Here is a 27941-nt window from a genome sequence, read left to right on the forward strand (position 1 = left end):
GGTTGAGAACTGAATCATTTTGACTTGAACCAATTGTCTTAGCAATAAAAAAAAAAATAAAAAAAAAGAAGTCTTTACAGACATCAGTAGAGAAAACAAAAAAAGTTAGGTGGCAAGTCCAGATGCTTTCTTGTTTGGATTACTTCAGGTCAACTTTTGGTACTACACTTGGCTATGTCTTGCTCTGCGGCTGCAGAGTTCTCTCTCTGTGCGTTCTGTGCATGTAAGCAAGTAGTAAGAACTGCTGCAAGTAAAAGGGAAGCAAACAATAATGCTGTACTCAGTGCTACATTTCACCTCCTCAATGCAGGGATTTTCAAGCCCACTTGGCTTTACCGCTGAGGGTGGAAACACGATGGACAAGCACATATAAACCTGACCCAATTCAAGGTTGGATTCAACTTACAAATACATACATATTATATACATACATACATACATACATACATATATATATATATATATAATCTGTCCATATCCATCAATATACTTTATTTCTGTAAAAAGATTTAAAAAAAATCAAACCCATTTCTGTGTCACATTCTTCTAATTCATTGTCATGCTTTGTGCTGCCATTGAGAAATCCATTAGATGAAGCAGCAGCAAAACCGTTGGAGTAGTGATCAGTCTCCATCTCTACATCATTGCTGAAAGTAGGAAAAAGAAAAAAAAAAAAAATTGCTTAGTGCCAGCTTAAAAAACAAGAGCAGACAAACTTTCATCCAGGCACTAGAAACATTTTACAATATTTTGTTCTTCTTTCTCTCTATCAAACAAAACATATAATTCCTTAAGGGGTTTTATTTTAAAAACTATACAATTTTGGCCATTTGTCCACGAGCATTTCATGTGGACCGAACCCTTTTAACCAACCCAGTTAAAAGAAAACTGCTGACATTGGCCAGGATTTATCAAAAGTGAGGCAAACTGCACAAAGGTGATCCAGAATATTGAAAACTGGCGCACAGTCTTCAGTTATCTGGCACACGCTGCACTGCTCAGGAAGTGTGCTCCTTCAACATACAGCGTGCAACACACCGTATATGCTTGAGTATAAGCCGACCCGAGTATAAGCCGAGACCCCTAATTTTACCACCAAAAACTGGGAAAACATATTGAATTGAGTATAAGCCTAGGGTGGGAAATGCATTGGTCACAGCTCGCCCCCAGTAGTATACAGCCAGCCAGCCCCCAGTAGTATACAGCCAGCTGAGCACATAAAAAGAAAAACAAACTTACAAACTCACCGGTCCCGATGCCTGGCGCAGCTCCCCGATGCCTGGCGCAGCTCCTCTTCTTTCTTCTCTTTGTAAAAGGTGCGTCCACGCGACTCTGCCGGCTAATTACAGCACAAAGAAAGAAGAGGAGCGGCAACGAGCATCGGGAGCCGCAACGAGCATCGGGGATCCCGGAGGCTGAGTATGTAAGGTTTTTTTAATTGACTCGTGTATAAGGCGAAGTGAGGTTTTTCAGCACATTTTATGTGCTGAAAAACTCAGCTTATACACGAGCATATACGGTAATTCAGTCCAGTCGCTGTATTAAATGTGTCACAAACTCTGACTAAGCACTAACGCCCCATTAGGTACACAATTTTTCTGTCTTGTCAGAACTGGCACAGACATTTCTTAAATGCATGTGCAAGCTCCAAAGACATTTTTTTCAGTGCAAAGTAGAACAGAAAACTGGTGCCGCCAGTTTCACCCCTTTAGGACGCAGCCAGTTTATAGTTTAAGGCTCAGCCCCATTTTTCGTAATATGACTTGCTTCTCTTTATAGTTAGAACTTTTGAACACTAACTTACCAAGGTAACTTTGAGATTGTATTTTTGTCACATGTTGTACTTCACAACAAGGTATTTTATTTTAATGTGAAGCGACTTACAAATCGAACATCCATTTGAAATACATAATACTAGAAACTCCCGACATTTCAAATCTGCACCCCTCATACTATTAGAAACCACTTTTAGAAAGATTGTTAACCCTTTCAGATCTTCGTAGCAATTAAAACAAAATGGAGGTGAAATTTACAAAGGTCCGATTTTGTCAGCAAATCCTTCATTTAGCCCAAAAATGTATACATTTACAAAAGATAAAAAAAAAGGGAAACCCATCTTACAATTTTATTATGCAATTTCTCCCCAGTATGAAGACACATGTGGACGTTACTTGTTGTAGGGGTGTACATCAAGGCACAGAAGTGATGGAGGGTCATTTAACGGTTTTTAGTTGGTCCGTGGGCGCACTTTTGTGAGCCATAAAGTATTTGTTTTTCCGTTCACGTTGCCATGTGAAGGCTTTTTTTTATGCAGGATTAGATACTTTTTATTTTTTAAGCAATAAAGTGAAAACACAGTAGCCCCTTTGTCCTTATTGAATACAGAGCTATACGAGTGGTTATTTTCAAGGGATGAGTTGCGATTTTCATTGCTACCATTTTTGGAAATATAGGAGATCAGTCGGCCTATTGTGGGACTGAAGCAGGCCAGAGGTGCAAATATAGGGGGGCATTTATCAGAACCTAACATAAGACCAAAAAAAAAATCATTATATGCCCACAGGCCGTACATACGCCCCCCCCCCCCCCACAGACCATCAATGGCGGCACAGAGTGATACGGTGCCTCACATACATGAGGAAAAGATAGGACATGTCCCATCTTTCCCTGGTTACGAGCCGTGCGCCATGGATTACTATGGAGAGGATAGGGGTCCCCCTCCTCTCAATCGCGGCTGACGTATGCCCGCCTGGACGTAGCCGTGTGGGCATACTTCAGAGTGAATGTAGCCTAAGGCTGAGTTAACACTCAACACTATAGGCATATTGATCCAAATAGCAAAAAAAAAAAAATTATTTTTAATAATATTTATCTGCAAGAATGTATAGGGTTTAAAAATATGAGTGTAAGTTTAGCTGGAAATACCACCTTCACGTGGCTGCAGTTAGAAACTAGGCCCAAAGCTGGCTGCCTTGTATCTACATAAATCCAAGCCGACACATTTCATAAAATGCTTCTGCTCAGGCATGAGCACTGTACCTGGTGTAGTTGCTAATCTGCTGTGACATGGTCATGTTTATACTGTTCAGTTCTGTTACATTAAGGCTGGAAGGCTGGTGTTTACTACGACTGTGGGACTGGTGACTTTTGTTGGATATTACACCATTACTGCAATTGCTATCCGAACCTGAGGAGAGAAACGGGGAAAACAAACATCACTGTACTACAATCAAATATATATTCAATGCATGTCAGCAATAGGTCAGCTGTTATAATAACATCTCTACAAGCGTCATAGATGCCTGTACACACACCTGCTCTCTAGTACCAGGTCATTAAATAAAACACTCCTTTTCTGGAGGTAGGTACCATGTGCACTCCTGAATGATGCAGGCAGAAGCCTCCGCAGTACAGATAATGCCATGAACAGGAACCAGTCCATTTCCCCCAGCCCTGGACTGTACATCAGGCTGATACGCGCATAATGACAGCACAACCCCATCTGCAACAAAACCGCTCCTCCTCCCAAGTACCACTTTAGTGTCCGGCTATATATTTTTATATTTTTGCATATCCATAATGATAGAACATGGCATCATTAACATAGGCATAATATACTGGCAATTTTTACTTAATTACACAGTATATACGTCTGAAGATTTGCACAGGTTAGTGGCACATGGGTATTCAAGCGTAATGTTGACTACTCCAAATTGTGATGTGAATTGTGGAAAAAGTTTAGTGTGACCTCTATGAACTGAAGAAATTCACCTACTGCATTTGGCAGGAGATTATATAGAAATGGCAAAGTGTGGCTATTTGACATGGGTTGTTACTGCCACAGATGCAAGGCCTCATCATGCACAGGAATGTGTGTGCAAATGGGTGGCAAACAGGGCTTGTCTGCAGCCTGTGATTGATTGGTTGGCTGGTAGGGGTGTGTGGGGTGGCAGCACCGATGTCCACAGGAAATGAACGGCTCACCGCAAACCTGCACAGGTGATTGAACCAAAACTGTTGAACCATCTCGCTGTGCTATTTCCATAACTTCCATTTTCTCCTGTAACTACTAGTCTGGCCCCTTAATAATACCTTGAAGAGTTTACCACGTGTTATTTGTAATGTGTTTGTAATGTGGGGGCAGGATATTAGGTAATTTACCAATCTACAGTATATCGATTAATAGTTCTGTACCGTTTTCCTGATATGTCAACCAGACATTCCTGACCACAAAATGCCAACAGATAGAGGCTCATGTGACCTTATCGGTCTATGAACAATCGTCCTGCCAGGACCTTTATTTTATATTCATGAATACTAGCAGGCGGACTGCTTTTCGAGAGATGAAAGATCATGTGATCTCTATCGGTCAAAAAGCCACCCTGGTCCTGGCAGAACAATTGTTAGTAGCACGATAAAATCACATGACCCGATATCTGTGGCCAATTTGCACTGGACTTTGTTATCCCCAACCCCGTCCTGCATTTGGACGTTGCTCAACATCCTGTTAGGGAAGGGTGGCGTATAAAGAGGACTCACGAAAAAAACTTCTGCTGATATTCAGGATGTTTCCCGAGTAATGCAATAGTCCTTATATGGGCAGTTATGTCACTGGGGACCTCCTGAGTGTATTCTTAGTGGAGACCAGGGACGGGTGCAATATTTTGCATCTGTCCCCATATAGACTTTTATGGCCACCTCTGAGTGTATACAGTGCTCTGCAGCAGAAAGCAGGATAGGAAAAAAAAAAAAAAAAAAGAAAGCTTGCTGGGTCTTTCAATGCTGTGTTTTCCACAGTATATGGGTGCATTCACACGCGGTATGCCCGCCGTGTGCTGGAGGTAAGGAGGAAGTGTCCCCTCTTCCCTCCATACAAAGCAGCGGCGCACGGCCGCACACTCGCCGAAAGATAGAGTATGCTCTATCTTTTTGCGGTGTGCGGCCCGGATCGGTGCCGTGCCGCTATTGCCTACTATGGGGACGTGTACGGCCCCGCAGACGGCAGTGTGAATGAGCCCTATGACGTATATATTATCTTCAATATTCACAGAAGCTTTTAATGGCTTACCTGAATAACTGTCTTGTGACTTAGGGCTGCGACCTCCAAGACATCTCACTTCACTGTCTGTCCCATTCACCATTTCTATGAATTGCCTAACTCTGAAAAGGATTTCAGTAGAGAAAACACATCAATACATGAACATTTGACTTTATATATGTCTACTAAAAACAAGACAGTCCATTTTTAACAATGCACAGTAGTAACATTTGTAAGCAGTCATGGAGTGATGAGTAGCCATACAGGTCCTAGGTCTCTTCCAATGCATCTTTATTATGAACAGTGTATGTAAAGAATGGCCCTGGATACAAAAGTGCTGTTAAGGAGTACGTTGATTCAAAATAGAAAGAGATTGGAGTAAAAATAGTTAAAAAGTGACCTCATCCCCTTTAAAGGAGATCTACCACCAGATTACTGAGTGTCCTAGATAGGCTGCTCATCTAAGGGATTGGGGGGGGGGGGGGGGGTGTTGCACTGTGTTTTACATGTATTTCGGCTTCTTTATTGCAGAAATAACAACTCTGTAAAAGTGCCGGAGGCGCTCAGGCAGTGTTACACAACACTTACTTTAAGGTAAAGAAAAGATTAGGATTTCTTTCTAGCAGGTTAGGATATAACTGCTGTGTGGTTTCAATGGCTTCTCCCATTCTTCCTGCCAACACCAACTTCTGAATCCCTGTTAAGTAAACAAATATTTAATCAATTCAGATACAGTTAAAATTATTTTATTTGTCTGTGAAGCAGGGTTTATAGAATGTGTTGCCTATTGTGTGAGGTCAATCACCACATACAATACGGTTGACTGTTCAGGAATAATGCTAAAAATGTGATCACGGGTCTATACATAAAGACATAACTGATGTAACACAGCCTAAAAACAAAATACACATGCCGTATCTTACTACACTCACAGCATAAACAAGCAGGACGACTTACTCTGTCTGTTTTTAATGGAGGCCAGTTCTTCCTGAACCGTCTGGTCTGTGGACTTGGCAAAGGCCTCTGCTGTAGAACAGTAGCCATGATGTACAAGATATGAAGACACCATCCTGAGGGAGAACAAAATATGAGCCAGGCTACACAGAACAGAAATATCCAGTTTACAACAGGGAAATCACACATTCCAGCTTTTGATGCACTCTAAAGCCAGGAGTGGGGTCTTAAGTTTTTCTACGTTTAATCATTATCACTAATGCATAGGAATAATTGGATTGCCTGGTAGGACGCTAAGCATTGCAATTATTTCAAGGTTTGTATGCCAGAGAACTGGTATATAAGGCCAGAAAAATCTGCCCCATAAATTGTAAGTCCTAAAAGGCAATGACCTCCTTCCACGTACAGAAATTCCCTCTAGTTTTGTGTCTTTCTGCCTGTTTTTCTGTAATGTATGTGAACCCTCTTTCGAATATATGGCCGCATGATACCACCAAAAACAAACTCAGGGACACTTACTCATAGATCCAGACACCGACTGGTAATCCTCTTATAGTTGTTATCCCTGAAATCCTTAAACTAAAATCAACTTTAAAAATGATGCTAATGTGCCAGAAGGGCTCTGTCTTCACAAGCTGTTATACTGTTTTTCCTTCCCTCTCTGACTAACTACTGTAATCTCACAAAGTGGGTGGAGGGTGGGGGAGACATACCTTGCAAAGTGTAGCAGACTCTGAAGCCACAACATATAGGTGCTCTAATAAAGCCACCACCCAAAAGCCCTTCTGACTCATTAACCATACTTTTAAAGGTTGATTTTTAGAAGGAGACCATGGATATAAGAAGAATACCACAGTCACACTTCCTGGACCGATGAATAAGTATCCGTGGTTTATCTTACTTGATTTTGATGGTAGATTTTCTTTAAATAATGGTTATTTTGCTAAAAAATGGTTGATGGCATAAAAATGACGAAAATAACTGCACATATATGTTAACAGTTGTTAAAAATTTTAATTCAAGAGAACTGCAAAAGAGACTTGCTCCACCAGACATGTACACATTTGTGAGCAGATATAGAAGCCAAATTCAGCAGCAGAATCTGACGAGACAGAAGACCACCCTTACTTTCCTGTTTAACTTGCTAATTTAATCTCAGTTTGCTCCAAGAAATCTAAAACAGTGAGAGCTGAAGGAAATATGTAGTAGGTAGGCAATATCCAAAAAGTATGTGTGACCTTTATGAAATTATGACCCAGTAAAATCCTTACCTCTGTATGATTGACTGCCAGTCACCAGCAACAGGGAACCTCTCAATCTGGGCCTGAATTTTAGTTCTCCATTCACGAATATAGTCTTCGATGTCAAAAACGAAAGGACTCTGTCCAAAATTAGCATCCACCACTTCTCCTGGAGTCTGAAGTCCCACTGTTGGATACAGGTTGGGCTACAAACCAAGACAAAATTATTCTAAATGGGTATCATATTTTCCTAATTTATAACACATTCAGTACAGAGCTTATCGATACAGATCCAGATGTGATTGAGGAAGAACCATATGACGCAAGCAGGTGAAGAGTGACTATAATGTATAAAGCCATGGACTGAAGTGCTAGCAGAAAGGTTTACAATTGGAGGGTCAAAGAAGATACTAGAGCAGTTTTATGAAACGAACACTGAAGGAGATAAATAGAGCACCTATTCTGTATTTACAGAGTAATATTTAGCTATCAATCTGCACAAAACAGGGAAATTGTCTAAAATGACTACGGAATACACAAAAGTGAAAAAAAAAAAAAAGCGATCGTAATAACAACCCAATTACTAAGTGTTTAGAGAATCCCACGAAGATAAACCTTACCGGAAGATCTGTGAATGCAATACCTGAAAATGTAAAAAAAGAAATAAAATTAGCTTGGAATGTTTTTATAGAATGCATTAATAACACATCAACAATAATATCCTTCACAAGCCTTGAATAAATAAATCCTCCTTCTAGACTCCCCCAAAATAACATCCCCCTGTAATGCGTCTTAAGGGGAGGGTCGCGATCTTGGCTGAATGCTTTATATTTGAAGAATGACGGGTTGAATGGACAGAGGAATAATGACAGCATTGACTCTGGACATTAGTGAATGGATTCCATTCACAGACTTCCTAACTAGTTGTTACATCTGCACATTACCTAGACTGTGACCATTTTTAGTATAGAAGCAGGTGTTGTCAATCAGGTTTACACAGCATCCAATGACATCGCCAGTTGTAAAGGTCGGCCCGTACGGTTGGCCGGTTCCAGAAGAGCAAAATGAATGTCCGTCATCTCCATGATATCCATAGGAATGCTTATCCCACCCTTTTTTTCCACCAAAAAGGAAAGGGAAAAAGAGAAAAAAATAATTAAGAGTTTTAGCAAATATTTTCAGACAGATCAGTGAAAATCTAGAAGATTATGAGTTCTCCTGGAGTTTAAATGTGCCTAATATAGCCAACATGTGTTTATTTTCTCTTGGAGCAAGAACTAGTGTAGCCAATCAGTGACCTCCATGGGGATGCTTGTATGAATAACATAAGACTGCTGAGATTGGCGATAGGCTGCAGGGGTCATGTGGGTGTCTGTAATGTCATCATTGCAAAACAAGTGACCAACAACATTTCCTACAGTTCCCAAAAAAAGTCTATCAAAAGAACACTGTTACATTGTTTATGCAGTTTGATATGCAGATAGGATGTTACAAAGCAGTGGGAGCCAAGTAGATTCCTATATCATTTTGTAGGAAAAGGTTCAATAAGACTTATTTATCTCAGGCATCAGTGGGCAGTCCTATTCAGTGCATGACATACTTCCCTATAGGAACGTGCACACAGAGGTACAAGACCGCCCACTGGACTCATTATCCCAAAAGTAGCAAAACTTTATAGCAATACATGACAAATTAGACTGCTTTCACATGACCGCCTATAGCAGTCGTATGGTAGCGCATGCTCAATCTTCATCTGTAAGCAGTGCTCATCCCTCCGGCTCTCCAGCCGAACATGTGGTGTCCCAGCCAGGGCGTAGCACGCAGTGTGAAAAAGGACTTATACTAAACCTATTTACACAAAGCATAAATATTTATTATAGAATCTGCACAGCTCCTCCTGTTCTATAACATGCTGTATGACAGGTTCCCTTCAATGAACATTGCTATGTAACAACAGTTTTTATAAATAGGAGTTGTGTCAGATCTGCCATCTGTAATGTAGTCCATAGTGGTGAACTGTACAGAACAGTGGTCCTGGGCCCTGTACTCCCAGGGAAATATATCAAAGTACAAATAAAGCCTATTCCTAAACTAGCTGCAAATCAGGGGCGTAACTACAGCGGTAGCAGCCGCTATGGGGCCCACAGTGACAGGGGGCCCGTCATCCGACCAGACACTAAAGAATGGAGGATGTGCACCATTATATACATATTATGCTGCACATTGTGGTGTATATATGCTTTATATGTGTGTATCTGTGATGTGTATATGGTGTATGGTGTGTATTTATACAGTACGTTATGAGTGTATGTAAGCGGTATGTCTGTATATGGCACTGCATGTGTGTATATGTGAAGTGTATATGCTCTATATGTGTGTAACAGTGTATAAATGTGTGTGTATGAGTGATGAACTGTATGTTTATGTATATTGGAATGTAATATGTATATTTTTAAGCCGGAAGGGGGGCCTCTTCAGAAGTCTGCTATGGGGCCCTGCCTCTCCTAGTTACGCCACTGCTGCAAATACTAAAAAAAATGCCATTTTATACAACAGCTCTATTCTCCCAGGAAGTATACAGTAATGTTCTAAGCCTCAGTCATGAGCTATTTGCAGAAGAGGAGTTCCTCAAACAATAGTGTACTGCATTATGGTATTTCACAATATATATCTTATACAGATTAAGCACCAACACATACCTGGGAGTCTGTTCAGATTGACACCTTGGGTGGATAGACCAATGCCCATATAGCTGGAATGTGGAGGCAGAAAAAAAAAAATTATCAAAACGGTTAGTTAGTGATAATAACAAAAACAACAAATAATCAATGATGAATGAAAATAAAAGTAATTAAAAAAAAACTTGCTTTTCAAAAATAGGGTTCCCTTGATAATAATAAAAGATGTTGTGTGATGGCAGAATAGTTACGGGAAGGCAATCAGGTTTGGATAATAAAAATTATAACAGAAAACTGGCGTTCAACAAGAGTGAAAAGTTGCAATTACTATACAAGTAAAATGAAGAAGCGGCTTCACGAATAACAATAATAAAATAAAATATTCTACTGTTGTGCAGACCTTCAGATTATAAACAGATTTTGTGTAGTCTGATTCTGCAGTCATGTGTTCTACTCGCTTCCATCTGTTTCTTTTTCTTGCTAACCTACATAGAGTAGAAGCAGGGACAGATGGAAACACTTGATGGAAGGATCAGACTACACCGGTTTGTTTGTAGTCTATAACCATAGAAACATATAGTTCTTTCTATGCACACTAAGTCACCTACCCAAAATATAGGTGAGGAGTCTGATCACTGGGGGCACACTTGAGTGTCTTATTACTACAAAAGAACGCTGCAGGAACATATCCTGTCAAAATTGTGGCAAAAACATAACTCTCTCTTATTTTAAAGCTAGTACTCAGACGAGGTGAGGGAGTCCAGTGAACCTGTAGGTCCTACTGTGAGTATCTGCACAGAGGCAGGAGTAACAACTGCAGACAAAGGAGCCTGTGCATGTTCTAGAAGATGATGTGAGGTCTAGCAGTGTATGCAAAAATAAGTCTGAGCAGAGGACAAGAAGGTTTCACAATCTTTCTTTTGTATTATGACAAGTAGTCTGCGGGTCTCCAATGTTTATAGTGGCACCAGTGTTGCATATGAACAACAACAAGTGGCATGAAGGCAGTGAAAGGACTATAGTGTTCCTATTTTATGCCTTTTTACTATAAAAAATATTTTGAGTTATTTAGTCTTAAAGGACATCTAACACCAGGATGAAGGATTGTAAACCAAGAACACTACCATACTGGTGTGTGCCCCCTCTGGCAGGATGTGTTCTTCTTTTAGCTTCTTATGCCTTCGTTTAAGAATAAAATGCTTTAAAATTATGCAAAATGGGCCTTTGGGGCTCCAGGCTCAAATCAGGGATTAGGAAGCAAAAGAGTAGATCCTGACAGAGGGAGCACATGCCAGTATGTAAGTGTCCTTGGTTTACACTTCTTCATCCTGGAGGTAGAGGTCCTTTAAAGCACCAACTTTTTGCTTGTCCTGAGTCACCAGACTGTAGCCATCTGTCCAGCTATAGAGACATTCACCGTAGATGTCCAGCTGCTAGGGATTCCCACAAGCAAAAACCAGACAAGCAGAAATCATTAATGAAAGCCCTTAGAGGATTCCCATCACCTTATTGTACAGGGCTAAGCCCCATCTTACATTAAAATTCAAATGTCCTGATACAAGATCTATTATTAAACAATACTACATAATTTTATGGAACTTAGAGGAACATTAGCCGTGAGCCAGAGACCTAACTGCTGTCACTCTAACTAAAAGCTTCAAAAGGTGATATGATTCACTGAATGCCAAATGTCCACAGAGATGTATCTGAGATATAAATATATATATATTTCATTTGGTCACAACCAGGATGACCTACATGAAAAACAATATTCATGGTGATTTGCAAATGGCAAAATTACAGTGCTATGAATTAAGGCTAGCTTCTGAAAAACCTGGTCTTTATGAAAACACTCATTGCGAAAACTTGGACGACATTGCAGAATGGCAAGGACCTTATACACTTCTCAGTATATTTACATAAAATGTGGCTCCGATGCCATATCTAGGGAAATGCAGCAAGGTCACAGCATCTGGGTGCATTTCTGTTTCTGGCTCCTAGTGATAGGCATACAGTACACAGCCCAATTATTACCTGTACTGCCTCCAAACAGACACACTGCTTAATCTACAGTCTATGGACACAACCACACACCAATGATTTCTATGTACACTGTGCAAAAAAATAAAGGCAATAATGAAACAAAAAATTGGAACTGCAATCAAAAGCGATTAACACCAATATTGGCAGATTTGACATTGGCATGGTGTACTCTTCACTCAGAGTAGGGTCACACAGAGCACATATGTAGAAACTTTATGTAGGACTGGTTTGGCAGTAAATCAGTGATGATGTGGGGCTGCACTTCTTTAGAACAGCTGTACCCGGACTGCCATAAGGTACCAGGATGAGATCCTCAGACCCATTGTGAAACCATGTGCAGGTGCAGTGGGCACTCAGTTGCTTCTGATGCAGGACAATGCTAGTTCCTGCATGATGAAAGCATTGAAGCTATGCAATGGCCTGCCCTTTTCCCAGACTTAAAGGGGTATTCCCATTTCAGCAAATTAATGTTATTGTATGCATTACAAAAAGTTATACAGTTTTCCAATATACTTTCTCTATCAATTCCTTGCGGTTTTCTACATCTCTGCTTCTTGTCATTCTATAGAAAACTTCTAGGTTTACTTCCAGTGGACAGAAATCAGACCAGTCACACAGGTGCACAGCTCGTTATATCACACAGCTCTGATTACTCTCTGAGATACCAATGAGCTGCTCACTTCCTGCTCACCGTCTGAGCCTATCCTGCGGGGCACCGAGAGATAGGTGAGAGATGGAGGAGCCGAGCAACGAGTTGGGGGTGGAGCAGAGCGAGGGGTGGGCCGGGATACCTGCTGCCGGGGCTTTTCTCCTGATTTGTGTGCGATCATGCACACTGCCATTAACAGGATTGTGCTGTCTATGTGGCAGCCCGATCGTGTACTGTGACAGGGGATTGATTATTATCAGTCTCCTGTCACAGCAGCCCCTGTATACAGGGAGAGGCTGCAGGGAACGTGCTGTATGCATGCTCTCTGCAGGTCTCTGTATACAGATCACTGATGACAGTGATCCAGTGGGCTCTTACCATTAGATCACTGTTATCTGTCATCTATATATATTTTTTTTGATAAAAACATTTTTATTGTCATTTTTGTTTTTTACAACACTTTACAAACACACTGTTGCACAAAGGACCAAAACAATAAAAACAACCCACTCCCCCCTCCCCCACCCACATTCCCTACAGCAGACAGATAAAGACCACATTTATTAATTATGCCTAAGGACCAATTGAGCACTCTACCCAGGTCATACCTAGAGTGATCTATATTTTAGTAAAGCAAGGAACACATATATTATGCGTTCCTCCCTAAATGTGCCCCTATTATGTTATGTTCCCCTGTTATGTTCCCAAACCGCAGAAAATAAATTGAATAAACATTCAGCAGCATCCTCCCCAGGCTGGTCTGGGGGCTACATAGTCCGCTCTGTAGACAATAAGGCTGCATTCACACACGTATTCACGCCCGCCAGGCCGTAGCCGTCCAGGCCTGGGTTCGGCACCATGGAGAGGAGGAGGGGGTGACCCGGACCCTCTCCATTGAAATGCATTGGGTACTGGCCGAAACACAGGGAAAGACATGTCATTTTCCCGTGTACGGAGCGGTATCGCTCCATACGGCCATTGCATCCATTGGGGACCTATGTACAGCCACAAGCTTGCGGTTATACATACGTCCCCCATATGGTAGTGTGAATGCAGCCTAAAGGGGAGGTTATTGCATGCATTTTCAAACGCATTACAACAGCTGAGAAGAGGAGATTCTCCTAATTACATTGCTGTCAACATTTCGTTTACAAAATGCTTGCAATAAAATTGCATTGATGCATGTGTTTTGTTGACAATGTTGACAGCAATGTAATTAGGCAAATCTCTTCTCAGCTGTTCTGATGTGTTTAAAAACGCCATGTTTGAACACACCACAAAAATGTTGTGCACCACTTGTTTAATACATACTTGCTATTTGAGGGCTCATTCACACAATGGGGGTCATTTACTAAGGGCCCGATTCGCGTTTTCCCGACGTGTTACCCGAATATTTCCGATTTGCGCCGCTTGTACATGAATTGCCCCGGGTTTTTGGCGCACGCGATCGGATTGTGGCGCATCGGGGCCGGCATGCGCGCGACAGAAATCGGGGGGGCGTGGCCGAACGAAAACCCGACGTATTCGGAAAAACCGCCGCATTTAAAAACCGAAAATGTGTCGCTTGGGGAGCGCTCACCTTCACCTTCTATGGGATGGTGCATTCCGGGGCGTTAAGATTATTTTCGGCGCTGCATCGCCACCTGGTGGACGGCGGAGGAACTACCATCTTAAATCCCAGCCGGACCCGAATCCTGTGCAGAGAACGCGCCGCTGGATCGCGAATGGGCCGGGTAAGTAAATGTGCCCCAATGTGTTCCAAAGGCTTCAACCTTGATCACATGTTGAAGTAACATTGTGTTTCCATTGCATTTGCTAAAACGCAATGTTACAACATGTGAAGCCTTTGGATGCGGCAAAAACGCATTTTCGCGGATAGGGCCTTACTTGAATTTCAACCCTTTTAAGCACAGAAAACAGGAGCTGTAACTTTTTCCTTGTATTGATAGAAGTCTCATAACACTATATATACGCCTGGGAGTTATACATTTATTAGTGAAAATTTCATACTCCTCATGGGTTTAAAATAAAACTCAAAAATTGTGAGAGGAGTATTATTACCCTTCTGGAAAAATGTTAGTGCGACCTCTGATTGGAAAGTTGTATAACTTTTTATATTACAAACAATAACATTTTTAATTAATTAATTTTTTGTTGAAATGGGACTACCCCTTTAAATCTGGGAAAAGAACATCAAGGACAACATGCATCACTCCATATACCAATGCCACCTTGCACCACAGATGTCCAGGTGGTGACTGATGCTTTAATCTACGTCCTAGAAGAGGTCCCTCAGGAGAACATCTGCCGCCTCATCAGGAGCATGCATAGGCATTCTAGGGAGGTCATACAGGCACGTGGGACCACACACACTACTGGGCCTCACTTCCTTGCCTCGGGGTATTTCCACTTAAATTGGATTTTATACTTTGATTATCATTCCAAATCCAGACCTCCATGGGATGTTTATTTTTCATTGGTCATTTTTATGTTTTATTGCATTTATTGAGATTATTATGACATGGTATTTTTGTGTTTCCATTGTTTTTTGTGCAGTGTATATAACCATACAACAATTATTTCTACCAGCATTTTAGAGATTTACAAACAAGGGTTATAAGCAACACAAAGTTGGTTCTATACATTGTGTTGTGCACAGGGGGTATTATGGGAGTGCATACATAAAATTGCCAATGTAATTAAGGAATAGTGACAGGGCCGGTGCCAGCACCCGGCAAACCCGGGCAAGTGCCGGGGCCCCAGCCGCTGGGAGGGCCCACTCGTGGCCAAACCCCGTCCCAAGCAGCCTGGCCGTGCCGGGTGCTGGCGCCGTAAAGCGGCGCTCTGTGTGTGCAGGACGCTGCGTCTCTGCATGGCCGCGGTCACAGGCTCCGTTAGCGTCGCGTTCATGACGCGACGATAGCGCAAAGGGGGCGGCCCTTGGCCAGATCGCATATGCGATCGGGCCGAGGGCCGCCCCCTGTGCGCTAGCGTCGCGTTCATAACGCGGCGCTAACGGAGCCTGTGACCGCGGCCATGCAGAGACGCAGCGTCCTGCACACACAGAGCGCCGCTTTACGGCGCCAGCACCCGGCACGGCCAGGCTGCTTGGGACGGGGTTTGGCCACGAGTGGGCCCTCCCAGCGGCTGGGGCCCCGGCACTTGCCCGGGTTTGCCGGGTGCTGGCACCGGCCCTGTCACTATTCCTTAATTACATTGGCAATTTTATGTATGCACTCCCATAATACCCCCTGTGCACAACACAATGTATAGAACCAACTTTGTGTTGCTTATAACCCTTGTTTGTAAATCTCTAGCGGAACGTGTGATCGCGGGCTGAAGCGCTGTGAGGCTGCCGGAAGGAGAAGGAAGACTGAGAGGGGGAAGCTCCGGACCTGAGCAGAAGGCTGAGGTAAGTATTATTCTTTTATTTTGAATGGTCATATTTACTAGTATAGGGGCTGATAGTAATGAAGGGTACATGAGGAGGGGGCTGTATGTAGTCCATGTGGGGAAGGGGGCTTGATTATAATGTGAAATCTGATGAGGGGGGCTGCATATAATGTATTGGGGGTCAGGAGGGGCTGCATATAATATATTGGGGGTCAGGAGGGGACTGCATATAATATATTGGGGGTCAGGAGGGGGCTGCATATAATATATCGGGGGTCAGGATGGGGCTGCATATAATGTATTGGGGGTCAGGAGGGGGCTGCATATAATGTATTGGGGGTCAGGAGGGGGCTGCATGTAATGAATTGGGGGCTGCATATAATGTATTGGGGGCTGCATATAATGTATTGGGGGCTGCATATAATGTATTGGGGGCGAGGAGGGGGCTGCATATAGTGTATTGGGGGTGAGAAGGGGCTGCATATAATGTATTGGGGGTGAGAAGGGGCTGCATATAATGTATTGGGGGTGAGGAGGGGTCTGCATATAATGTATTGGGGGTCAGAATGGGGCTGCATATAATGTATTGGGGGCGATGAGGGGGCTTCATATAATGTATTGGGGGCGAGGAGGGGGCTGCATATAATGTATTGGGGGCGAGGAGGGGGCTGGGCTGTATATAATGAATCCATGCCGTTACGCGAGTTGACTGCAAAGGGGCCCACTGAGGCTCAGTCGCCCAAGGGCCCACTGAAACCTGGAGCCGGCCCTGAATAGTGACCACATTTCATTTGCACAAGTCTGGCAATAAATGCCTCATCTGACTACATTTAGCTGATGTGCTAACATTCTGGATTAGTTTTAGCCATATGGCTGATAATGTGTGTAATGGCACCTTCCTTTCCCTTTATCCTACATCCCTATAAATTCTACCCAAGGGAATCTGTTGCCACTTTTATCCCCAATGTTAGAAGCAGCTGAATCATTTAACTGGGAAAGAGTAGATAGATACAAGTCTGTCATCACTGTCAGAAGTCCCTAAAGAGCCAAGTGCCCTCCAGAAGCATCCACTGGGTGCAATCTCTTCCTCTGCAGTGATCTCAAAGCACTTATTGTCTTCACAAAGTCACCAGAGGAGGCCAAGGGCCCCACCTTTTTTTTAAAAAGATAAAAATTGTCTTTGGCGCCTCCTTACTTCACTCTGACAACAGAAAAGATAAGGAAGAGGTATGTTTGATTCAAGTGTCCAATCGTTTCATTCCTTGGACATACAATGAAGCCAGGGGCATCGGTCTGCTCCTATTCTAATTTACTACATGCCGCTACATAGGGGCTTTACCAATTGTATACAATTTATACATGTTGGGTTACAAATTTATGATAAAACTGCTTTAGTAGAATTTTGCTGTAAAACCACCACCAAAAGCGGAGTGTGAAAACCCCATCATATAGTTTGCTTTGTTCTTTATTGTGTAGCATCCAGTATACGGGGTAAAGGGAAAAGATTATACTTTATGTGCACCACCATTTTAAAACACACAGTTTCATTAAACAGTATTGATTTTGTAAAGTTTTCATGAAATCTCATAATTGTGAACAAATGTTAAACTTGTGATACAGGTTCCTGCTTAGGACAGGAACTTGCACAGAGTCTTGCAACACCGGAAACAGTCCAATAAATTTTCAATAAGTAAGAGCCTCATTTAACAAAATTGTCTAAAAGTAGTCTGAAAATCAAGGAACTGGTCAAGTGAGTGCTTACCGGTGACATAGCAAAATTGGAAAAGATCTGACCGTGTGAATGTATTGACAGAATAGGAAAAATAAGTGACAACCTTCACAGAAGCAAATAATTTTGGAGACCCCACCCAAAACAGAAAATTTAGTTTTTCTTTACCATAATAAAGGGTTGTAATCAAACCATCCCCCTGTTAATATGTATTATTATGGAAAATGGATGTCACACAGGGCAAGAGGGCTTGGGAGCTTCCACAACGTGTCAGATCAACTCCTACTCTGGTGCCTTGAACTGCTCATGTATTGCATGAATATGGTACAAGCAATCATTTGCTACAGTGCCACCAATACGAAATGGATTTTCAGGCAAAAAACAAAAATGAACAGTTAACCGATTCTTACCCATCTCTCCCTTTACTTATGATTTTCACTTCAAAATAGTAAATGCCACATGCTGCTGGAATAGGATGTGTAGCCCGCACCGATGCGGCATCTCTTGAAGTTTTTCCATGTCCTGTACAAACAGAAAAACGAAACACATGAAATTATTGTGTGGAACCCACAATGTACTGCAGTGCAATTTTCTCAAAAGAAAAAGTGTCACCACTAACAGCACTTAGCATTTTAGACTCCAGCCAGGATGACAAGATGTATCAGAGGTGGCACTCGGAGCCCTTTCTGTGGGCACCCAGGCCATCACCAGAGATGACTCCAGGTATCTTCCTGCAGTCTCAGGCAGCCCAGGACTTGCTGTGCACAGAGCTATTTTAAAGTGACTAGATATAGAATCTACATGATGCAGAGAGTTCCTTCTATTCCATGGAACAACATGGCCAATCTCTAATCACGATGAATGCAAACCTTCCAAAATGCCTGCCTTGTGTGCGGCTGGTGGCTTGAAGTACAAATACCTGCTTCACCCAAGACAATTGAGAGTCTGATGACCACACACTACTGGGCCCTAACTCTACAACAAACAGTTTACAACCTGTAATAAATCCATTGAACAAAAGTCTATTTTGGTCTATTTTGACTCAGACTACTTACTGTTTAGGTACAGTAATCGTCACAGGTTGCGGATTATTATAGGGAGAGGTATACACAAGATTTTATGTGCTTGTTTCATATGCATTTGTCCAGTGTTCTTTTTTTTTTTTACCAGTTTTGTTACATCTGATCTGATGTCATTTTAAAACCAAAATCTACATCATGGTGTGAAATTGATGCAAATTTTCACTCTCCCATAGACTTCAATGTAAAAAAAAAATGTATGCAAAAATCCATGAGGTAGCACCAGAAAAGTAACAATTATTTTATTTTCCGCACAGTACTGTGGAGATATTTTCCGCGCAGAGCAATAATTTCAGTACGGAAAAAAAAAAAAAATTTGTCTACATTACTTTTCCAAATCACATTCATTTTAATGCTACTGTATTACAATCCACATTTCCAGCACCAAAATCTGTGCATTCAGTCTGCATGGTATCCGCAACGTGTGGAGATAGCATTACTGTATTAAATCACTGTGACACAGGACACCACACGTTCAGTTTGTCAGATGCAGTTTTTTATGCCGAAACCTGGAATGGAGTAAAAGGAGGAGGAGCACCTTTCAATTACCGGTATTTGTTTCATCCACACCTGCGTTTGGCTTCAAAATCTGATTCTGAAACATGATGTGGATCCAGATGTGGTAGACAGATTTCTGGAGTGCAACTTTTCAAAATGTTGGAAATTTAGGAGTAAATTCACTTTAGTCCCCTGACTCAAATATATGACAGAAATATTTAGAAATACGTTGCAGACTTTGATAAATTTGGCATATGAGGTATTAAAGGGGTTATCCGGGTTTCAAAAATAACTGAGGCCCTGGCTGGGGTGGGCTAGTTAAACATAACAAACATCTACTTACCTCCTCCGGCGGCGCCGATGTCCCGCTCTGCGGCCGGTCTTCTCTGTGCGCCGGTTTCATTACACTGGCGCACAGGGAGCTTCCGGCCGGCTGGAAGCTCCTATCCGACACCATCTCTCAGCGCTTACAATGCTGAGAGATAGGGACGGATGGGAGGAGCCGGCCACATCCCGGACCGGAAGCTCCTTGTGCGCGGCTTCCGTGCCCCTGTAAACAAACAGGGGCACGGATCGAAGGGACCGCGGCGCGGGACATCGGCGGCGCCGGAGGAGGTAAGTCCATGTTTATTATGTTTAAATATCCCTCCCCAGCACTGCCATAAGTAATTTTTAAAACCCGGATAACCCCTTTAAACTGGCTAAGCCACTATGATAAATCTGACATACAAAAAGCTCCTAAAACAGAAATAGGAAAGTTTTCAGAACTGTCAGAGTAGAACTGTTTTTGTTGCCAATAGAAACCAAATCAGAGCTCAGCTTTCATTTTCCTACAGTTGTGTATAACATTACTACTGAGCTCTGATTGGTTTCCATGGGTAACTAAGTTTTAGCTCAGACACTTCTAATAAATCTCCCCCTTGGAGCTCATGTACAAAAGCTTACATGGCAGTTTGTGTGGATAACTCATTGGCCTCATAGAGGTCTATTGTGCACGGTCACAGTGTGGTCAGCTCTCCATGTCTCATTGCATTGTGATTGGGTGAAGATGGCCACACGGCTCAACAAAAATGGCTGTGGCAAGTTTGTGCACATGGTGGGGTTTCGTAAGGCCTTAGGACTAGAATCAGCCCTTTCAAGGCAGCCTGAAGGTGGGGGTTACTCTCGGTGAAACGTTTCACAGCCCTGTGCTCAGTGTAGAAATCAAGTGGGAACAAACAGTAACCTGTCTGTAAAGGGAGATGAGGTCAGGGGCTCATTTGGCTGTCCCCCGCTTATGAACAATACTTACAACATTATATGTTCACATAAAATATAGCAGTACGCAGGTGATAGTTGCTATTACAATTCATTAATAAGCTGCACTTTAATACTCTTTCATCAGGATGAAACATCTGACTACACAAAAAAGAAGATTGCCCAATCCGTTCATCAAATTACTTGGGCCTAAAGTTACAAGGAACCAGCTGGATCCTAGCAGAGAGACATTTCACCTTGTGCTTTCAAACAGAATTACAAGGTGTCAATTTACATTGTACAAGAAAGAACAGATTTAGGAAGCAAGTTACTTCTATGCAGTCAATAAATGTTATCAGGCCGTTCCTTACCTTTAACACTTTATTGAATGGTCCTTTTCTTGGTCTTAGAGAACCTGCCATGCCAATTAACCCCTCCCTAAATAAAAACTTCATTAAAAACTATGATTACAAACCATTGCCCGTATTCCTTTCCATAACTGCAATGTTATAAAATTCAGTTTGTAAACCTATAAACTGCTAACACTCAGTACCCCAAAGTATGAAAAAGTTATTAGCGTCAGAAGATGGCAATTTTTTATTCTTTTTTGCACACATTCGCTTAATTTTTAAAAATGTATGAAAATGCCATAAAAACTATATAAATTTGGTATCACCGAACCAAAGAATAATAGACGTGTTATTTGTAGCGCAGAGTAAAAGTCGTAAAAACTGAGCCCTCAAGAACGTGACGCACATGCGGTTTTTAAAAAAATTTTCCACATTTGGAATTTTTTTCCGGCTTCCCAGTACACGGCATGTTTAAACAAATAACATCACGGGAAAGTAAAATTTGTTACGCACAAAGTAAGCCCTCACACAGCTCTGTACATGGAAAAATGAAAAAGTTATGGATTTTTGAAGATGAAGAGCGAGAAATGAGCGAAAATACCCTGCGTAAGAGTTGCACCTGTTAAAGGGGAATTCCTACGAACAAAATAACACATTCTCTACTTCACCATTATTAAGAAAAATATAGCATTTCATAGATATAATTCTAACCTGTCTCTTTCAGTTCTGGCGTTTACAATTTTGGTTGCCCGGGATCCGACCTTAAATCTTCTGACTATGGTCAGATTCTTCTAATGAAAAACTTCACTTGTCTGCACACTGCAGTGCTCTATGCCTTCTAACCCTCCCCAGTGCATTACAAGACCAGCTCAGACACAGGCACTTCCTAACAGCAAGCAGCTTGCAGATACTTACTCTACTAGTTACAGGCAAGACAAGGTCTTTGTAGCAGAGCCGACTGTGTTTTATTCATTAGGCAAGTTAGCAGAGTTGAGAATGTCGTTGTGTTTTATACCCATCTCATAGATCTCATCGTTTCTCATCTCTGATCTGTGTGTCAGATATTAGTAGAATGTTCAGAAGCTAAATACCGGTGCAGCACCGTACCGTCCCGTAGCAGGGAGAAATATAGGACATGTACCAGCTTTCTCTGGAACACACACATACAGATTGGGCTTCTCTTCCTAGCTTCAGTTATTTTTCACTTATGCCTTACTGAACCATTCTTTTCAATCTGCTTTTTCCCACTTCAGTGGTTAATTAAGAATTTGTTTTGCTACATGTTCTTTCTGTGTTCACTGACAACATTGGATCAGTGAAAAAACTGAAGTGTGAAAAAGCACATTAAAAAGAGTTGGAAGTTTCAGCACACAGATTCAGACATGGTGCCTGGATCTATGAGCAAGTTTCCCCAATTTATCATGCTTGATTATGATGGTAGATTTTCTTTAACTGACAACCTAACATTCCAATTTGCACCGGAAGCAGGTTGTCAAAATGAAGGCCAAACGGGTGTCCCTGTCAGCCCTAGCGAGAGAAGTTGGTCATTGAACGTCTGTGATGTTGTAAAGATGCAATATTCTAGAAAGCACAAAACTCATTAAAGTCTGCCAAAAAGGATGGTCGACAAATGCAAGAGAGGACAGGATAATACAGAGAATCTCCATGGGTAATAATTTCAACACTGCGAAAAAGCCCAATCTGCAGTGACCAAACCTCTCAGGAGGAAAATGAATCAAAAGGCAAGACTAACATTTGCTGGAGCATGCAGTGTGGACAAAGGAGAAGTGGTCCATAGTTCATTTTAATGATGAAAGCTATTTTATATTTAGGTCTGATGAGAAAAATTATGTTTGTCGACAACCCGAGGAATGACTGAATCCAAAGAGTGTCAAGAAGTCAGTGAAAGTGGTGAAGGAAGTTTCATGGTATGGGGAATGTTTTCTGCAGCAGGAATTGGATAATTTCTTATACAGCTACATGGTAGACTGAATGCAAGTGTGTATCAGAACCATCCTCAACAAGACATGGTTCCTTCCTTCTTCACTCAATCAGCCAACAGGATAAAGCCCTTTATGACACATAAATGGGTAAAGCAGTTCCTTGAAGCAGAGAGCATTGAAACAATTAAAATGGTCAGCTCAGAGGCCAGTTCTAAAGCACATAGAAAACCTCTGGAAAATCCTTGGTGACAAAGATATGACCAAGAAACCCACAACAATTAACTGTGGAAGAGACTGGAAGAGGAGTGGCCAAAAATCACACCACAGCAGTGTGAGAGCCGTGATGTCCTGTGGGCGTGCTGAAGTCATTCACAGAAAAGTCCTGAATACTTTCCTACACGATTGGCAATGGTTGTAATTTTCAGAAAATTTTGTTATAATCTTAGTTATATTTCTACAGTCATTGCTGTTCTTTATTATGATCAAAGGTTTTTTTTCTAAAATAAAGCTTTTATTTTAATACATTTTGGTAAATATGATCAACGTAAAACTTAGTTTTAAATAGGTTATTTTATTGTCAGACATATCCTTCAAATTTAATCCAATGTGTGCATCACCAGAGTTTAGCCAAGCACGATGCAGTGCACTGTAAAGTCATTGTGGTTGCCATTCACGGTGAATGTGAAGTAGGGTGCAGCTGCCTCTTTACACAGCTGATAGGTGGGGGTTCTGGCTCCCCGACCTGCATCAATCCAAGATTTATGAGCTATCCAAAGTACAGGTCATCAATATCTTATTCATTAATGCATTAGGAGACCTGTAGCGAATATATATACTGCAGCTTAGATATATAAAAGTATCCATTCTTGCAAGCGGCAGTAATCTCCTTCTTTACATAGGATTTTTACTAAGTGATGAGCAGGAAAGCTTATAACACTAAACAGACATGGGGAGGCACAGCTGTTACCCAGCAGAGAGAACACTGTACAAAAACAAACTGTGTGGAGAACACCACACCTTCTGCACAACTATTGAACACATTGTACTCAGGAAACCATTTTGTGAAAGCTGACTAAAAATAGCAGAGCCACACAGCAAAGTAAAATTTTCTACACTGGAAACGACTGGTTCCACTTACAACTTGGGTGACCTGAAGGAAATGTAACAGAAGCCGGGTGTAATGTGAAGACACAATCTACTGCCCAGTACACAGTACGGCCTGTAATACAGCAAGTCATCTACAATAATAGTCTGCTGCACATTTAGCACTAGGAGCACAATGACCTATTCAATGTTACAGGTTGCTGCCACAAAATCCTTGCAAAATAATTCTGGAGCATCTTATGTACAATTCCTAGAAATCGGTAAATAATTCATAACTCCAGGTTACTGTACCCCTTCATAAAGGTTGGTGACATCAGACATTACCATGGGAAGTTAGAATACTTTGAGGAGTCCTTTCATGATTACAGGATTATCTTGAACACAAAGACATAAACAAAGAGTAGCAGGCATGGACAAAACATTGTAAACTAGCCCGAAACCAGTGGCAATTGGTCCAGCACAAGGATATTCCAAAATCAAAACAAAAAAGTGGTATAGTGACATAAAATTATGATTTTGTTATAATTTCACCACAAATCAAAAGGAAACAATAGAAAACTATGTGGTTAGGGTTCATGGTGGTTATTTATTAAATTGTAGCATTAGGGATGTTCCGACAAACTGACAAGCAGGGTTCAGTTCTGCCATTATCACTTCCAGCCGCTACCAAAATTAAGACACAATCATGGAAAATCAATGGTGTTGGATAACTGTCATGGTGACTGAAATATGTCCCAAGGGCTAAATCTGGGTTTTCTCAAGAACAAATTACTAAACTTACAAAAAGAGGAAAACTACCATGAAATATCATAGCATTATAGTAAACAAGGTTACAAAAAGGAATCAGTTAATCAAGTCCAACCTACGAAATGATACTGTGTTTCACTATAAGGGCTCATGCACACGACCGTCAAGGGGAACTTATGTTCAGCCGCAAGCAACGCTCACCCCCTCCTCCTCTCCCATGCACCGCGGGCACACATTCAGTGTGAATGTAGCCTAAGAAACAAAAAATGTAATAAAAGGAGCCCCCAATATTTCCTTGGGGCCTTATGACTACGACTGGCCTTTCTGTTCTCTCTTGAGGAGTCAGCGGCGCAGCATGTTTACTTTGACCTGTATATCAGGAAAAGTTGACCACCACCAAAAAAAAAAAAAAAAAAAAAAAAAAAAAAAAAAAGAGTGTAATGGTTTTTGCTGAAAATCTACTTTAAGGCTATATTCACACTGCCGTTGCCCGCCCGTACCGTACCGTAGCGAGCAACAGCAGTGTACGGGGAGAGGAGGAGAAGGTGAGTACAGCTCACCCCCGCCCCTCTCCGTAGGAAGTAATGGCGCACGGCGCCGTATTACGGCAAAAGATAGGACAGGTCCTATTTTTTTCCAGGTACAGAGTGGTACGGTGCGCCGTGAGCCCATTGACGTCTATGGAGGACGTATATCGGCCGTATATACGTCGGCTGTATAAACGTCCTCCATACGTTATAAAAACTGAACTCTCTCTCATGTGTGCCAGGCATATGAAAAACTTTTTGCTGTAAAAAAAAAAAAAAAACCCCAGTATAATAATGACATCCACTGGACTCTTTCCTGAATTTTCACTCAAGGATTTCACAATAACTAGGCCACATGTGAACCCAACCTTAGGACACTGATGTTTTCTACTATCTTTATAATAAGTCACTAAAAATAAAAGGTGTCAATATGTAAAGGAATACCAGTGCTACTTACTCATGAGAAGCTTTATTTCTGAATCATGAACCAGCAGTGCAGGATTTTTATTAGCCTACAGTGAGTTATGCCTGAGTGGCATCAGTACTGATATAATCGATGACTAGTTGTATTTTACTGGTACTCTCCCTAGTGGATCTGTGGATGGTGTTGAACTCTCTAGCACTCACAGCAGAAGTTAGCCAAGTGGTTGGTCACTCTTGCTTCAACAATGGTTGCTTTGGTGATCAAGTACCAGTAATCACTATTAAGGTAAATACTGCTGTCCATGCCAGACCCTATGTGGTGGCGAACCTATGGCACGGGTGCTAGAGGCGGCACTCAGAGCCCTTTCTGTGGGTTGCCAGGCCTGCGGTCCAATACTGCCCAGGAGGTGCCATGCTCAGCGCCATTTTAAAGCAACATCCTTGGCTGCCAGGGATACTGGGGGAACAAGGAGGTGTGGATAGTGATAGATTAGTGTTGGAGTTCCTGCTCTGGGAACCCTGATTCTTCCTTTTCGGCGGACCCTGGAAGGAAGCTACAATCCCCATTTCTCCATGATCTTTCTATTGTATTGGTGAACTCAGGACGCCAATATGATTGAAACCTGTGACACAGCAGGGATCAATCATTTACTGCTTAAAATGTCATGTTGGCACTTTGCAACATATTAGTGGGTTTTGCTTGAAGTTTAGGCACTCTATCTCCAAAAGGTTCGCCTTCACTGCCCTATGGCATTGATAATGGCTGAAAAGTAACAAGTACGGTAAATGAAAGGAACCAAAAGCATCAGTAAAGAAGTAGCTCTGTATAAAAAGCTTAAACTGGATCTGACAAACATTTACTCATTCATTGGATGGTGGCTGATCATCCAAAACATTCGATAAGCCAAGATTTAGCCAACCAAGCCTAAAATAATCATTCCCATGAGTTGTGCAAAGGGTACTTAAACTTACAAGTGAATAATAATGGTATTCCATGAGCGACTGTGGATACAGAGCAGGTTGGAAAGAATTGTTAGGGGGATGCTCCATAGTTAAAAAGCTCAGAGTCCCCATTTACACAAATGGCCTCCATAAAAACACAAAGCAAATCTAGCACATGGACGCAGTATTGCACACCAAGCACTTACATGCTGGCATGTGTCGTCTGAAACAGGATTCGGCCTTCCATTATTTTCTTATGGACTAGTTTTGGGCCAAAAGTGTCTTTTAAAATTATGCAAATGATCCTCAGGGGCTCTAGTCTATGTCACAGAAGTCGCTATTGGCTCAGTCTAGCATCACATCAGAAGGAGGGTTGTAATGCTGTACACAGGCGTGCATAACTAGCAGAAGGCAAAGTCAGAATGGGCTTCTGTGCCCTGAGGTTCATTTGCATCAATTTAAAAAACTATTTTCTACAGAACTATGCCATCAGAAGATAAATCAAGAATGGGTGGGGAAGTCTGGTTTTATGTACATCTAACATCTTTTTTGTCTTCCTTTTTTATTGTGTAAAAAATGTGAACACTTTCAATAAAAAACAAAAAAAAACAAAAAAAACAAAAAAAAAAAAAGAGAACAGATTAATGGGATGAAAGTGTAAGTGTGCTTGGTGTACAACACCATTTATTAAACACTGTAGCCAACATGAGAAATATTCTACCTTGAGGCACTACCATGGCATACATTAAAGCTTTAGGCCAGGAAATATTTTGACTATTACTTCTTATGTAAAGCTGGGAAGAGATGTATACTTGCATGCATCATAAACTTGTCCTCACAGCCTACAGTATATAAATATTATTCTATACTATACCCCCATTAATGTATACCACTATATATAGTAGCAAGACAGCTATCTAGCTCACATTGTCCTCTAAAGTCTGCAGGGCAACATCACATGACTATAGCTACGTTACCTGTAGAGATCAATGTAGGAAAGCAAGCTGAGCTAAGAAACACATGGGATCGCAGACTAGAAGTTCCTGCTAACAATTAAAAGCCATTACCACAACGCCAGTGACATAGGGCAGAGTCTGGCCCACCAGAGTACTAGATTAGTGATCACAATGAGATGTAAGCTTACTTCTCTACTCCCAGAAACTTGGGATATCTTTAAAAACCCAAACAATAAGGCCTTATGGTCATGAAAGTATTTTGGGGACATGTGCTAGCCATTGTCTCACATCCCCACATATTTCTGTGAGCCCATGTAAGCCCTTTTAAGGGCTAATCCTCACGTCCCTGCACTTTTTTGGTAACTTTTATTCCACATATATTTAAATTTACTTATGCGGCTACCGGGGCGT

At 41.7% G+C, this 27941-nt stretch overlaps 1 protein-coding gene across 2 annotated transcripts in view; it reads right to left on the reverse strand.

Moving 5' to 3' along the window:
- RANBP9 (RAN binding protein 9) overlaps positions 1–27941 on the reverse strand; it is a 43818-nt gene that overhangs the window by 4612 nt on the left and 11265 nt on the right. Inside the window, exons 2-11 of one of the 2 annotated variants that reach the window (XM_072152623.1) lie at positions 18136–18247; positions 9933–9985; positions 8178–8345; positions 7854–7876; positions 7264–7439; positions 5996–6108; positions 5627–5735; positions 5069–5160; positions 3040–3187; positions 526–647 (exon numbers count right to left, since the gene is read on the reverse strand). In XM_072152623.1, coding sequence (XP_072008724.1) covers positions 526–647; positions 3040–3187; positions 5069–5160; positions 5627–5735; positions 5996–6108; positions 7264–7439; positions 7854–7876; positions 8178–8345; positions 9933–9985; positions 18136–18247 — 1116 coding nt within the window. The remainder of the gene's footprint in view (positions 1–525; positions 648–3039; positions 3188–5068; positions 5161–5626; positions 5736–5995; positions 6109–7263; positions 7440–7853; positions 7877–8177; positions 8346–9932; positions 9986–18135; positions 18248–27941) is intronic. The other variant, XM_072152624.1, reaches the window with a different exon arrangement.

Source organism: Engystomops pustulosus, chromosome 5, assembly GCF_040894005.1.
Source record: "Engystomops pustulosus chromosome 5, aEngPut4.maternal, whole genome shotgun sequence".
Lineage (NCBI taxonomy): Eukaryota > Metazoa > Chordata > Amphibia > Anura > Leptodactylidae > Engystomops > Engystomops pustulosus.